The sequence below is a fragment of the Trichechus manatus genome, unplaced genomic scaffold (assembly GCF_000243295.1).
Source record: "Trichechus manatus latirostris isolate Lorelei unplaced genomic scaffold, TriManLat1.0 scaffold00085, whole genome shotgun sequence".
Classification (NCBI taxonomy): Eukaryota; Metazoa; Chordata; class Mammalia; order Sirenia; family Trichechidae; genus Trichechus; species Trichechus manatus.
This window is the reverse complement of record NW_004444021.1, coordinates 8,738,180-8,752,218: the sequence shown is the minus strand read 5'-3', so window position 1 is coordinate 8,752,218 and position 14,039 is coordinate 8,738,180. Positions and strand designations below refer to the sequence as shown.

At 36.9% G+C, this 14,039-nt stretch overlaps 1 protein-coding gene across 1 annotated transcript in view; it reads left to right on the top strand.

Annotated features, from left to right (window-relative positions):
- Window positions 1–14,039, top strand: part of ABCB1 (ATP binding cassette subfamily B member 1) — a 95,857-nt gene that overhangs the window by 28,801 nt on the left and 53,017 nt on the right. Inside the window, exons 4-7 of the mRNA XM_023736058.1 lie at window positions 2,946–2,997; window positions 4,971–5,162; window positions 5,735–5,906; window positions 11,460–11,584. Coding sequence (XP_023591826.1) covers window positions 2,946–2,997; window positions 4,971–5,162; window positions 5,735–5,906; window positions 11,460–11,584 — 541 coding nt within the window. The remainder of the gene's footprint in view (window positions 1–2,945; window positions 2,998–4,970; window positions 5,163–5,734; window positions 5,907–11,459; window positions 11,585–14,039) is intronic.

Sequence of the window (14,039 nt, the reverse complement as noted above, 5' to 3'; positions counted from 1 at the left end):
TGAAAATATACATAGCCAAAGATACACCATTTCAAAAATTTCTACATGCACAGTTCAGTGACATCAATTACGTTCTTTCAGTTGTGCTGCTATTCTCACTTTAGATGAAGGTTTACAGAACAAAATAGTTTCTTATTAAACAGTACACATGTTGCATATGACAATGGTTAACAACCCCACTACATGTCAACAGTGTCCTTACTCAACCTTGGGTTCCATATCACCAGCTTTCCTGTCCCCTTCTGCCTTCTAGTCCTTGTCCCTGGACTGCTGTGCCCGATTAGTCCCATTTTGTTTTATGGGGCTGTCGAATTCCCAGCTGAATGGTGAACCTTGGAAATGACTTCACCACTGATCTAAAAGGGTGTCACAACCTGAATCTTTATTGGACATCTTCAACTGAACGTTGGAGAAACATCCAAAATAAATGAACCATACAATAAAAATGTTGAAAACTGGATAATATTCTCTCATGTCTTTCCTTTATCCTATTCTTCTTGTCTCTCTCCCTTTTCTGAACAAACTAGTTCTTTTTGCTGACTTATTTCTCTCCACGGTCCTACCATTCTCCACCTAGTTAGGCCTGAGATCTTGATTGTTTTGTAAAACAGATGTTTTTACTTAAGTTCCATAAGTTGATACGTCTTGTCACTGCTCCTCCTATAAATCTTGTGGGTGCTTTTCCTTGTTTAGATCCTCTTTCACTATATAATTATAGTAGGTTAAGTCCCCCAGTTTTTCCCTATTCCAATTAATCTTACACGGCGGCAGCTAAATCTTTCTAGACCATACCTCTAATTATGTCCTTTTCTACTCAGAACCATTGATTGACTACTAGTCTGTTTTTATACACTATACCTGCACAAAATGGCCCTAGATGGTCTTCCCAGCCATATATCCATCTCCTCCTATTCATACAACGCACCCCTTACACCAGCTATACTAGCTTACTCATTCCCCAAACATGCCGTGGACTTTTGTTCATATTGTTCACTTTGCCAGATATACTTCTCCTCCCCTTCCCCAAACCCGTCAAAATCTGACTCATCTAAACTAGACCCTCTCATAGCAAAACTTTTGGAAGTGACTGCAAGATATAAAGTGTTGCGTCCCCATTGTTCCAGCAATCCTGATTCTGGTAATTTATTCGGTAGAAATATTTACCATATGTACATATATAATATGTGCATACAGTTATGTTTAATGCAGCATTGCTTGCAACAATAAAATACTGGAAACAACTAAAATAGATGCCTTTGAAAAAACAGGGATGCAAACACACATAAGCCCATTATCCCTTGCCTTCAAGTTGATTTCAACTCATAATGACCCTATAGAACAGAGTAGAACTGCCCCCACAGAGTTTCCAAAGTTGTAATCTTTACGGAAACAGACTGCCACATCTTTTTCCCGTGGAGCACGAAACAGTCCAGGACAAAAATAAGCAAGGAATATAAACATTTTACAGTAAAAGAAGGAACCCATGTGAACAATAGAGATGTACGATGCTCAGCCTCACTGATAATCACAGGAATTAAACATGAAATATTTTATACCCATCAGATTGTAGAAATAGTCTGTTGATAAAGAGACCATGAAGAAACAGACACCCATATTTTCCCAGTGAAAGTGTCATATAATCATTTTGGTGAATAATTTGGTTATATCTAGTAAAACTGAAAATGCATGTACACAAAGAGATAAACCATAAATATCCTAAATGTCCACCAGTAGGGGAACTGACAAGGAGCCTTGGTGGCATTCAGTGGTTAAGCACTTGGCTACTAACCAAAAGGTCAGAGGTTTGAACCCACCAGTCCCTCCTCAGGAGAGAGGACTTGGTGATCTGCTCTGTAAAGATTACAGCCTAGGAAACCCTATGGGGTAGTTCTACTCCGTCTACTCTGTCTTATAGGGTCACTATTAGTTGGAACACAACAACCGGGGAACTGATAGATAAGTTGTAGTTGTTGTCAGCTGCTGTCGAGTTGATTACGACTCATAACAATCTTATGTGTGCAGGGTAGAACTCCGCAGGGTTTTCAAGGTTGTAACCTTTCGAAAGCAGATTGCCAGGCCTGTCATCTGAGGTGCCTCTGGTAGGTTCGAACCACCAACCTTCTGGCTAGTAGTCAAGTTTTTAACCATTTGCACTGCCCAGCCACTAAGTTGTAGTACATTTGTACAGTAAAATGCTATATAGAAGTTACAATGAATAAAAGGGATCTGTATGCCTCAAAAATATGTTGTGTGAAAAAGCAGATTTGCAAGATGTAAAATGTTAAAAACATCCTATGCAGTACTGCATAAAGCATGATTGGAAGGTTACATAACAGCTTCATGGCAATGGTTGCATCTAGGGAGTGAAGCAGGACAGTGGGACTTAGGAGAGAAATAAAGGGGTGTTCAACTTTATGTTACATTTCTTTTATTTTAAATTATCTAAAGCAAAAAAAAATTTGCATTTGCTAATATTGGTACTTTTTAAAATTAAAACTGGAAAAATGGAGTGTTAGTTTTGAAATATGCATGTTCGTGCTAAGTATGAATTGGATTTTATCAGGACAAGTTATTTATCAGGACAAAAACCTAGAAATGATTTTTTACTCTTGTGGCATCTTAGAGTGATATTCATAAAATATTTTCATTCAAGGGCACAGATGTTTCTGCTGACAGACGTCTTCTCACTAAATGTTGGCTGCTTCTTGGAAATAAGCATTATCAAATTCAGTGTGTGTGTGTATGTGTGTGGTTGCACATGGCTAGCAGTTAAGTATTTGAATAGATGCATGCTTAAATAATTAAAACTGAGTCAACTTGACTTATTTTTATGTAAATTATTAAGTGACAAGATTTTGATTCATTTTTATATGCTTATTTTTATTGGAGAACAAAGAGACGTAAATGTTTTTTTTTTTTTTTTTTTTTGCATGTTGGTGATCTAGCTAATTTCAGCACTGGAGATATCCCCATCAATATAGAGGAGGAGATGACCACGTAATTAGACATTTTTCTTACTATTTTAAAACTTTACTGTACCAATCCAGTTGTAGCAAATATTTAAAATTTTGTATTATCACAATAAAGAATTGAAGTTCTGAGGAGAGCAATGCTGTTTGTTTTCCAGGAGGATACAGTGTAGATTTCTTTTTAAGAAAATAATTTGCTGCAGTAAATGTACTAAAGTTAAGGTTAGGTCTAAATTAGATTTATGTATGCATTGGTAAATATAGAATATTATATACAGGAAAATTAGAGGTACTCAAAGTATTCAAAATGACCTTTCAAAATGTAGTTAATAACATATTTGTAGTGACTTTGTAATTATTAGTTTCATTTGTAGATGTTTTCAGTCCTGAAATGATGAGATAAGCTAACAGGATTTTTTTAAAACTCAGTATCGAAATTCTAAGCAATGAAATAAAATAACAGTGTCAAAGAATAAATATAGTCACTCTAACCTTAACTCATCTAGGGAAGCTTTTTGTTAATGATTTACGTATCTTGAAGTTTGATCCCTAGTAAACAGCTTATAACAGATGTTTAAAGGTGTGTGGGTGAGTTAGAAGATAATTGCACATTTTTTTAATAGATGATCTGGTAAGTTTAAAGAAAATGAAGACACTTGTCATATTTTGAAAAAATGAGAAACAAGTACCTCCAAATGGAGAGGCATTGTTTTTATATTAGGAAAAATGAAACAGAATGTCTTGTAATCTTATAAATGCTTAAATATAAATATCTTTTGTTTGAGTAAATAGACTGATGGTTTAAAATGTCTTAACTGATTGTCAAAGAAATGGGTGTTTCTTTTTAGCCATCTCTTGCTATATCACTAACAGTTGGATAATGGTTAATTACTGAGTTATCCATTAACTAAAATTTAGTGTTCTAAGTGTATACTCCCTGACGAATACATTGTGAACTATGGGTGTAGCTTGGGGAAGATATGTTTACCAGGATTCCTGATAGGTTAAACACTGAATTGGAAATAATATGATCAAAATATTTAGCCATATTTGTAGTTTCTACATGGCTCATACAAACATTTTTATTTAAAGATGGCAAGCTGTGAACTTAAAAAAATGGGAATATTAGAATCCTATACTCCATTTTGGAATGTTTGCCTTTAACCAAAAAATGAATTACATAGTGAAGCCCAAGAGTTGTTTGCTTTTTTAAATATGAAGGTGCAGAGCAAGAAAACATTAATTCAACTTTTCTAGATGGTCAAGTTTTAGAAGATGTTTATGTTTTTTGTTAGAATTTAAACTGGAAGGGCTACTATTTGATTGATTAAGCATTTTAGGATAACTCCTGATAGCCAGTTGGGCAGATGATATAAGAATGCTTTTTATTTTCAGTAGTCTCTTACATCCAAACTCTGCCAGATTAATAGCCCCAAAGGCCATAGGACCATTTCCATCTCTTGGTTCTAATTTCTGACTAGTCCTTCTACTTATTTCCATCCCTCAGTGTGCAGAGACCACACCAAAGCACTTATCAGCTGATGCTGATGAAATAAAACTAGACAGCACAAAATGGTAGGTCTTATAACCTGATGCTGTGATGCTCCAATGTGTCACACAAGTCTTTCACCATAACTAACATTATCTAAGTACGTATAATATGTGGGCACTGGCCCACGTCTATTTCATGCATTAATGTATTACAACTCTCATCTTCATTTTATCAGTTAGAAAACTGAGGTTGACAAAGATTAAGCAGCTTGCCTAAGATTACACAACAGTTAAGAACTGGGACTGGAGCCAAAGCAGAAACAACACTTCAGCATTGCAGTCTATTGAGAGTTAGCTGCTGACCATCAGTTCTGCTTGCTACAACTCCTTGTTTGTTGAAGATAGTGAGATACCCGGATAACTGAAAACATGAGAATGAGTGGTATGCTGCGGAAAGATGTGTTAGTTAAGAAAACAGAGAATGTGTGCAGTGTTCTTGTTGTTTTTCAGGTATGCCTACTATTACAGTGGAATTGGTGCTGGTGTGCTTGTTGCTGCCTACATTCAGGTTTCATTTTGGTGCCTGGCAGCTGGAAGACAAATATACAAAATTAGAAAACAATTTTTTCATGCTGTTATGCGACAGGAGATAGGCTGGTTTGATGTGCATGATGTTGGGGAGCTTAACACCCGGCTCACAGAGTAAGTGCCTTGTTTTATGTTTAACTCAGATGTGGTTCTTATTCTTATTAAAATGAAATCTATGTCATCAGATCTGTTAGGAGATACTAGTACATCACTCAGAAGTATTTATGAGAGTAAATTCCTTCTGAGTAGCAACCATGTCTTACACGTCTTTTTTTTCCTGGTTCCCTGGCAGGGCATAAGGGGACCTGCATGAATGGCTGTGAATGAGGGAGTAGACATGCCAAACTCAAGAAATTCCTTGAGAGTATGCAGAGCATATGCAGTAGAACAACCACATGACAGTTTCTGGGGCAAGTTCTGAACAATTTGAAGTTTCTAGGTTGAATAGTTTTTGAATACACTCATGCCCATTTCCTGGGGCCTTGTAGATTGCAGATCCCTGTTCTTAATGACAAATATTCTACTGGAGATGGAGATTTGCACCCTGCCAAACAAAATAATCATATACACACAGAGCCTATATATAAACAAATGTAGTGCACTGAGAAGGGACAAAAAAGACTGGATCAGGAGAGAAGTACTGTTAGAATTCTAACACCTATTTCTAATACTATCTGTTCTTTTAGTGATGTCTCCAAAATTAATGAAGGAATTGGTGATAAAATTGGAATGTTCTTTCAGTCAACAGCTACGTTTTGCACTGGTTTTATAGTAGGATTTACACGTGGTTGGAAGCTAACCCTTGTGATTTTGGCCATCAGTCCTGTTCTTGGACTTTCAGCTGCTATCTGGGCAAAGGTAGGTAAAGTCTGGAAATCCAGGTTATGTTTCCCCCTCCTTAATGGAAGAATCTCTTACTGATTCTGTACTTGATAAATTTCCCTTGGTTTTAAATCTTCTTTTCAAAATTAGAGGAGAATAAGCAGACTCATCCTCACTGAGTCCTAACCCTGCCTGGATTCCGTGCTGCCCTTGGTCACATGGTTATTTGGGGAAGGGATGAGAAAAAAAGGAAGTGGCTGTCATCTCATCTCGTGCTTTCATAAAAGAGACTTTCTAAAGGCGTGCTGAATTCTGAAGAGCCATGTTCTCTAGTAGACAATGCCATATCTAGATAGCAAGTAGGGAATCAAATTCAGTAAGCAACACATGTGTCCCATTCAATTAACATTGATTTTAATGTTTTTGGTTTTATAGATTTTGTTTAATTTGTAATTGTTTTTACAGTTTTGTCAGCGTTGTAAGTGGTGCCATGTTTATGTATATTTAAATACATTATTTTAAGAAAATAAGCATACTTTCTAGTCCTCTATCCATGTAAACCCAATCATGAAGGCAAAGCAGTAGAAGAGGACCTCCCCACTTCTGCACACACCCCTCTGATCATCTTGTAAAACTGATAATTGCCTTTCCAGGCTGCACGTGGTCTTCGTTTTAAACTAATTTGATGTAAGTCTGGGTGGTAGTGGGGAGATTGGTCCAGTATTTTTTGTTAGGTTTGGTACAATTTAGAGAAGCCTACAAATTTATGTAGCAGAAGGATATAAAGAAAAGGCAGACTAGCGAAATCCAAGCCTAACACAGAATAAATCAGGGTATAAGTATCTAAGAAGGAGCCCTAGCGACACAGTGGTTAAGTGCCCGGCTGCTAACCAAAAGGCCAGTGGTTCAAATCCACCCAGCAACTCTGTAGGAGGAAACACCCGGCGATCTGCTTATTACAGCCTAGGAAACCCTATGGGGCAGTTCTGTTCTGTCATATGAGTCAGAATCAACTTAATGGCACACAGCAACAAGAAGTATCTAAGAAGTTTTGCAAATTTACCCAATAGGATGGATGTTGCTATGCTACTGAGAACAATAACTACCATTTATTGAACCTCTGCTATATCAGGCAAATATGTATGTTATCATTCTGAAGTATAAGTATTGTCTCGTTTTACAGAGGAAGAAACTGAAGTTCTAAGGACTGTGTTAATTCATTGCTCAGATTTAACACAGGGTTTACATGGTGTTCTTAGCAATTAAATTGCATCTTTGTATCAGTTGACTGAAATATCTGGCAAAAGCTTCTCCGGTTAATTGATTTTTCTATTAAATAGAAACTTAAGAGAGCTAGGTAGCAAATTCTTCATTTCAATACATGTTGAAATATATTGATTTCCATTCTAGTGAATGTGGGAAAACAGACCATAGTTAATCTCTAAATAATTAATTATTCATTACTTTGGTTACTATTTATTTAGTTTAAAAAAAAAAAAAGCCCTAGGCTGGCTGTTGGAGAACTAAGTTTTAATGCTTCCATGCTGCTGTAAGCTTTTAGCATGATTTCAAACAAGTCTCTTAAATTCTCTGATTGTCAGCCACATTGTAAAATGTGGCTGGGTCTGGGAAGCATCTTTATCTCCGTGAGCCTGAGACTCTTTTTCAGAGACTCAGGAGTGAGCAGGCAGAAAAGAAAAAGAGACTCACTCATAGCAAGAGGTCTGGTCTAGGAAGCCTCTTTGTACCTGTGGGCCTAAGACTGTCCTCCAGGGACACTGGGGAAGATATGGAGGGGGCTCAGGAAAGGTAATCCACTAAACCCCTCCCATGCCAAGAAATACCCAGTGGCTGGGCCCATAGAAACGCCTCTGCCCCTTCAGGTTGCACCAGCAGGGGCCAGTGGAAGGCCCAGCAATGCCAGATAAGCTGGCCACAATTAACACTACAAAGGCTCTGAATAGTAAACTACTATTGAAACTAGCCCTGGTGGTGCAGTGGTTAAGAGCTCAGCTGCTAACCAAAAGGTTGGTAGTTCGAATCCACCAGCTGCTCCTTGGAAACCCTATGGGGCAGTTTTACTCTGTTCTGTAGGGTCGCTATGAGTTGGAATCAACTCAATGGCGACGGGTTTGGGGTTTTTTTTTATATTGAAAACAGAGTTCACAAAAATAGGCCAAGAACAACATACTCAACCTAAACAGGGTGACATCTTGTTAAAATAAAATATTTAAATAGGAGTCAGCATCTCCTAAGACATTTGACAAAATCTCCAGGATATAACTGAAAATCACCTGTCATACCAAGAACCAAGAAAATCACAGTTTGGATGAGAAAAACAATCAACTCTTGTCAACACCGAGATCAATCAGATATTGGAATTATCTGACAAAGATGTTAAAGCAGCCATCATAAAAATGCTTCAATGATCAATTACAAGTTCTCTTGAAACAAATGAAAAAAATAGAAAATCTTAGGAAGTAGCACAATATTTTTCAAGTGCTAAAAGGAAAGAGCTGTCAACCACATATCCTATGTCTGGTAAAAACTATCCATCAGGAATGAAGGAGAAATAAAAATATCTTCAGATTAAGGAAAAAGATTGGAAATTCTTCAAACAGAAAGGAAATGATGAAAGAAGGAATCTTGGAACATCAGGAAGAGAGAAAAGACAACAGAAAGAGCAGGCATATGGGCACATAGAACAGACTAGCCTTTCCCTTGTGAGTTTCGTAAAATCACACAATATAAGTAGTAAAATGTTGATACCAGTAGACTGGTATATATTGCAATACTCAGAGCAGCTATTACAAAAAACACACAGAGATATACATAACAAAGCAGTATAAATAAATCAAGATAGAATCCTAAAAATTGCTCAGGTAACTCATGGGAAGGCAAGAATAGATAAACAGGATAATGAGAACCAGAGGAAACAAATAGGAAGCAAAGAAATAAAATGGTAGACTTAAGTGCTAAGTGCCAACATACCAATAATTACCTTAAATATAAACGGTCTAATTTCATCAATCAAAAGACAGAGATTGGCAGAGTGGCTAAAAAAGAAAACAAAACACAACTCAGTTCTGTGTTGCTTAAAAGAAACTTACTTCAAATTCAACAGCAAGGGTAGGTTGAAAGTAACATGATGAAAAAAGAAACACCATGCAAACATTAATTCAAAAAAAAACAAGAGTGGCTATATTAACCTGGTAATGTAGACTTCAGAGGAAAGGAAATTAATGGAGACAAAGAGGGACATTACATAATGATCAATCCACCAAGATGATGTAATGATCCTAAATGTGTATGCACCAAATAAAACAGCCTCAAAATATATAAACTGATAGGGTTAAAAGGAGAAACAGACAGATCTTCAATTCTTGATCTGGGTGGTGGTTACGTGAGTTTTTGGTTCTTTTAATAGATATCTCATTAGAAAAAGAAGGAGGAAAAAAAGACTTACTGAAGATTCTACCATAAATTGTGGAAGGTTCTAGAAGGGAGGAAGAGCCAGGCTTGTTAAATTCAGTGTAGCTCTTGGCATGTTAATAACAAATAAAAATAGCATATTTTTAAACAACCATTCAGAAATATATTTTGATAATCTTCTTGTTGTTGGCTGCTTCCATTGTTGGGGGGTTATAATGGGGTGAGGTTTGAGGAGGAGCAGAAAGAAATAACTAAGGCATACTGCATACATCTCCCGTATCCTACAGGCCTGTTTGTTCGGGGATGGTACTGACCACCCTGACTCAGACCCTATGCTGTGAATGATTAGGCAAGTGGGGCAGCCCTAGGAAAATTACTTTGAGAAATCAGGAAGGTCTACTGAATCCATGAGCTATTGCTTTGGGTATAAAAGAGAATAGGCAAGATGAATAATGAACCTCTACTAGACTTTCTTTTCCCTTTTTATGAAGCCACCTTAGAGGTAGCATAACATAGTGTGAGGGAAGTTGGCGGATAAGGAAACTATGCTATTAAATGCCAGGAATATTGTTAGGGCTATTTTATAGATTCTTGCATTTAATTCTTTTAAGAAATCTGTGAATTAAGTATTATTTTCTTCTCTCTGTATTGGAAGCAGAGATTCCACAAGAACAAGCTTACCCAAGATCATATTGGAAGGTTGAACTGTGGAAAGAAGTTTCTGATTCCAAAGCTTAGGATTTTCCCAAAGCTCAAGTTGTTTGAACCTGGACACATAGATGCATAAATGCCTGCACTTTCTTGCAGCCTTTCACTTATTAGCTGTGTGACGTTGGCTATAAATATTCATAGTATATACCTTACAGGAGTTGTTGAGGATTAAATGAAAGTAGATATATGTAAAGCTCTCAGGACAACATCGTCAATAAATGTCCATTTCCCTTCACCCACTCATTCCTGTCCCTACTATAGCTTCTTCAGTTTCACACACAGCAAAGGAAGAAGTGAACTGCTAAAATTAAAACAACTTTTGAGGTTTTTGTGCCAGGAGGGAATAGGGTGATATTACACAAATGAGTCCGCAAAAGCCAGTGAATTATTTATTGAAATATTATAATACTGTTTAATCAGAATTTTATTATGAATTGATTGTATGTAATCTTTATTTAGATGAATGACCATTTTGGCACTCTAGGTACAAACAGTGACCATAGTCCTTTGCCCATGCCAACTGATTTGGGTTTTAAAATAGGGCCCTCTGGGACCTGAGTTCGCATGTCAGTGGCTGAGTTTCAGAGAGAGATTCACTCCAGTGGCTGCTAATTCAGGCTTCAGCCGCATGGACTCACACTTGAATCCTGGATATTTCACTTATTAGCAAATTACCTAACCTCTTCATGCCTTCATTTCCTCATATATAAAGTGGGAAAAATAATGCCTACTTCACTGTGCAATTGAAAGGAACAATTGAGATTCTGTGTATATAGAGTACCCAGCACTGTTCTTTCACAGACTAGATGCTCAGGAGCTAAATAGAAGGATCAAAGAGAATCCATGAAACAAAGACCTCCCTGGCAGCTGAGTGTATTTGTTTGCCTAGGAACACCAGCAAAGGAAACTCACTGCTTCCCCTGGCATGTGAAACCTTCTTGAAGTCCTGTCACCACATAGTGCTTGGTCTGCTGCATTCCTCTGCCTCCCACCTTAACACTTCTGAGCCAGAGTACCATCAGCAATTGCTGTGTTGAGCACACACCATATTTCCTTGATATAATGCCCTTTTTTTTTGTTTATAATTATAGTATCATACACGCCTTCATTTCTGTAATTTAAGATATCCCAAATAGTTGCAGTTATATTTAGATGAGGATCCACAGGTTGCTCAATGGGAAAATAAAATTTTAAATTAATTTATTGTACCCTATCTCAGTCCAAAAAGAATTTGAGGTGGCTTATGAAATGAATGTATATATGAATATATGCTCTGTGTGTGTGTATATATATCTGTGTGTGTACGTACAGTAAGATATCAAGACCAAAGAGTAAAAGATTTTGTTCTATACAAAATCAAATAAAATAAAAATCTATTTTATTCTATAAAATATAAAGTTACCTTGTTAAAACTTTTAAATGATCTAAAATTACATTTTTAAACAGATATTATCTACATTTACTGATAAAGAACTCTTGGCATATGCAAAAGCTGGAGCAGTAGCTGAAGAGGTCTTAGCAGCAGTTAGAACTGTGATGGCATTTGGAGGACAAAAGAAAGAACTTGAAAGGTTTGAGTCTCTTTTTTAAGTTGATAGAAATGTTAAATGCTATGTTGACTTGTATGTTCCACAGAATAACAGGGTTGATTATAAGGATATTCTCCAGTATACATGTTTTCTTAAGTAGCTTAATGGCTATATTATCCACAACCACCCCTTGCTGTCCAGTCAGTTCTGACTCATGCATGTCTGATATTCTAGAGAAATTCTGTTATACTCTTCTCATATCTGCTAGTTCAAAGGATTTTCTGGGGTTTCCTAGATGGACAGTAACATAAAAATAGTTTCTTAAGGCTGAAACATATTTTATATTTCTGATAGTTTTTCTCATCAGATTAATTCTTGATTCTCTAATATTGAATGAGTATTTTGTGCAAGATTTATGGGGATGTTTTAATCTATGGCCATTTTCCCCTCTTGCTTAGCCACCAGTCAGTTGGGAAATGCTCCATGATTTGGTAGATGAAAATATAACCAAAAAGCACAGTGACACAAAAGTCCAAAATATTTTTTATTATATATTGTTTAGTATTTTCTGTGCAGCTATCCCTTTTCATTATGAGATTTCTGAGAGTATAGATGGTGATTGCATTGAAATTTACCATATTCATCAGATCCTTTGAGTTCTGAGCAACAATAGACTTTTTAAAAAACTGAGTATCTATCATGATAATATTCTAAAAATTATGTAATATTTTAATGCTGTGTGTGTGTGTATATATATATATATATATGTACACATACATATATACATATATGTATATAAAAGATAGGAAAAAACTAGGCTATGTTGCCTGGGAGTTATCTTAGTTATCTAGTGCTGCTATAACAAGTACCACAAGTGATTGGCTGGATGGTTTTAACAAATAGAAATTTATTCTCTCACAGTTTAGGAGGCTAGAAGTCCATATTCAGGGCACCAGTTCCAGGGGAAGTCTTTCTCTGTTGGCTCTGGGAGAAGGTCCTTGTCATCAAGCTTCCCCTGGTCTAGGAGCTTCTCAGCACGGGGACACTGGGTCAAAAGGACACATTTTGCTCCCAGCTCTTCTCTCTTGGTGGTACGGGGTCCCTCTCCTCTCTGCTTGCTTCTCTCTTTATTTCTCAAGAGGTTGACTTAAGGTACAACCTAATCTTGTAGATTGAATGCTTCATCATTAACATAACTGCCTCTAATCCTGCCTCATTAACATCATAGAGGTTAGGATTTATAACACAAAGGTTAATCACATCAGATCACAAAATGGTGGGCAACCGCACAATACTGGGAATCATGGCCTAGCCAAGTTGACAACACATTTTTGGGGGATACAGTATAATTCATAACAGAGGTCTATACATTGGGAGGTAAGACTATAAAGAAAAGGAAATTTTTATGATATGTCAAAAAATTTGGAGGAGTGAGGAGTTGTGTGGGAAGAGGGGTCACGTGGCAGGGGGCTTTTATGGTTCTGGAAATGTTCTGTTTCTTGACCTTAGTTGTGTTTACATGGGTGTTAACTCTATAATTATTCTTTAAACTGTACAGATGTGTTTGAAGCACTGTTTTATTCTTATGCTGTATTTCACACCTACAAAGATGTCCTCTGAGAATAATTTGTTATGTTTTAAGTACCATTGTTCAAAGGAAAGTAGTATCTATGTCCTACATTGATTTTTTCTAAGGTTTTTGCTTTTGTCTTAAAATATGTACAATCAATAAAATGAGAAATCTTGCTTAATGACCATGCAAACGTCAATCAAAGCCTCTGCTATCATAGAGATTAAATCCTAGCAGGTAGGAGGGGTGGGGTACAGACAATCACAAACAAGCAAATATCTCATACACCAGGTGTAATACATACTATTTGGGGAAATAAAGCAGTCTTAAAAAAGACAGTAATAGTGGGTGTTATTTAGAGGTTATTCAGGAAAATTCTTCTGATAAGTTGATACTTGAGCAGAGACCAGAATGAAGTTTTGAAAATAGGATGCTTTACAGGTTTTCTGCAGTGGAAAGGTAGACCAGAAATATAATATGGCCAGCAGCATAGGGAGACAACCAGAAAGCTTATCTGCTACTTCCTATTTCTGAGTAGAGGGAAGACATGTCCCCTTAGAAATCAAAACCTCAAGCCCAAGCCCCATGCATCTGTCAGTTTGTCATCCTTTAGTGGCTTGCATGTTGCTGTGATGCTGGAAGCTATGCCACTGGTATTTAAAATATGAGCAGGGTCACCCATAGTGGACAGGTTTCAGCGGAGCTTCCAGACTAAGACAACTAGGAAGAAAGACCTGGCAATCTACTTCTGAAAAAATTGGCCAGTGGAAACCTTATGAATAGTAGTGGAACATTGTCTGGTATAGTGCGGGGAGATGAGCCCCTTAGGTTGGGAGGTACTCAAAATACAACTAGGCAAGAGCTGCCTCCTCAAAGTAGAGTTGACCTTAATGACAAGGATGGAGTCAAGCTTTTGGGACCATCATT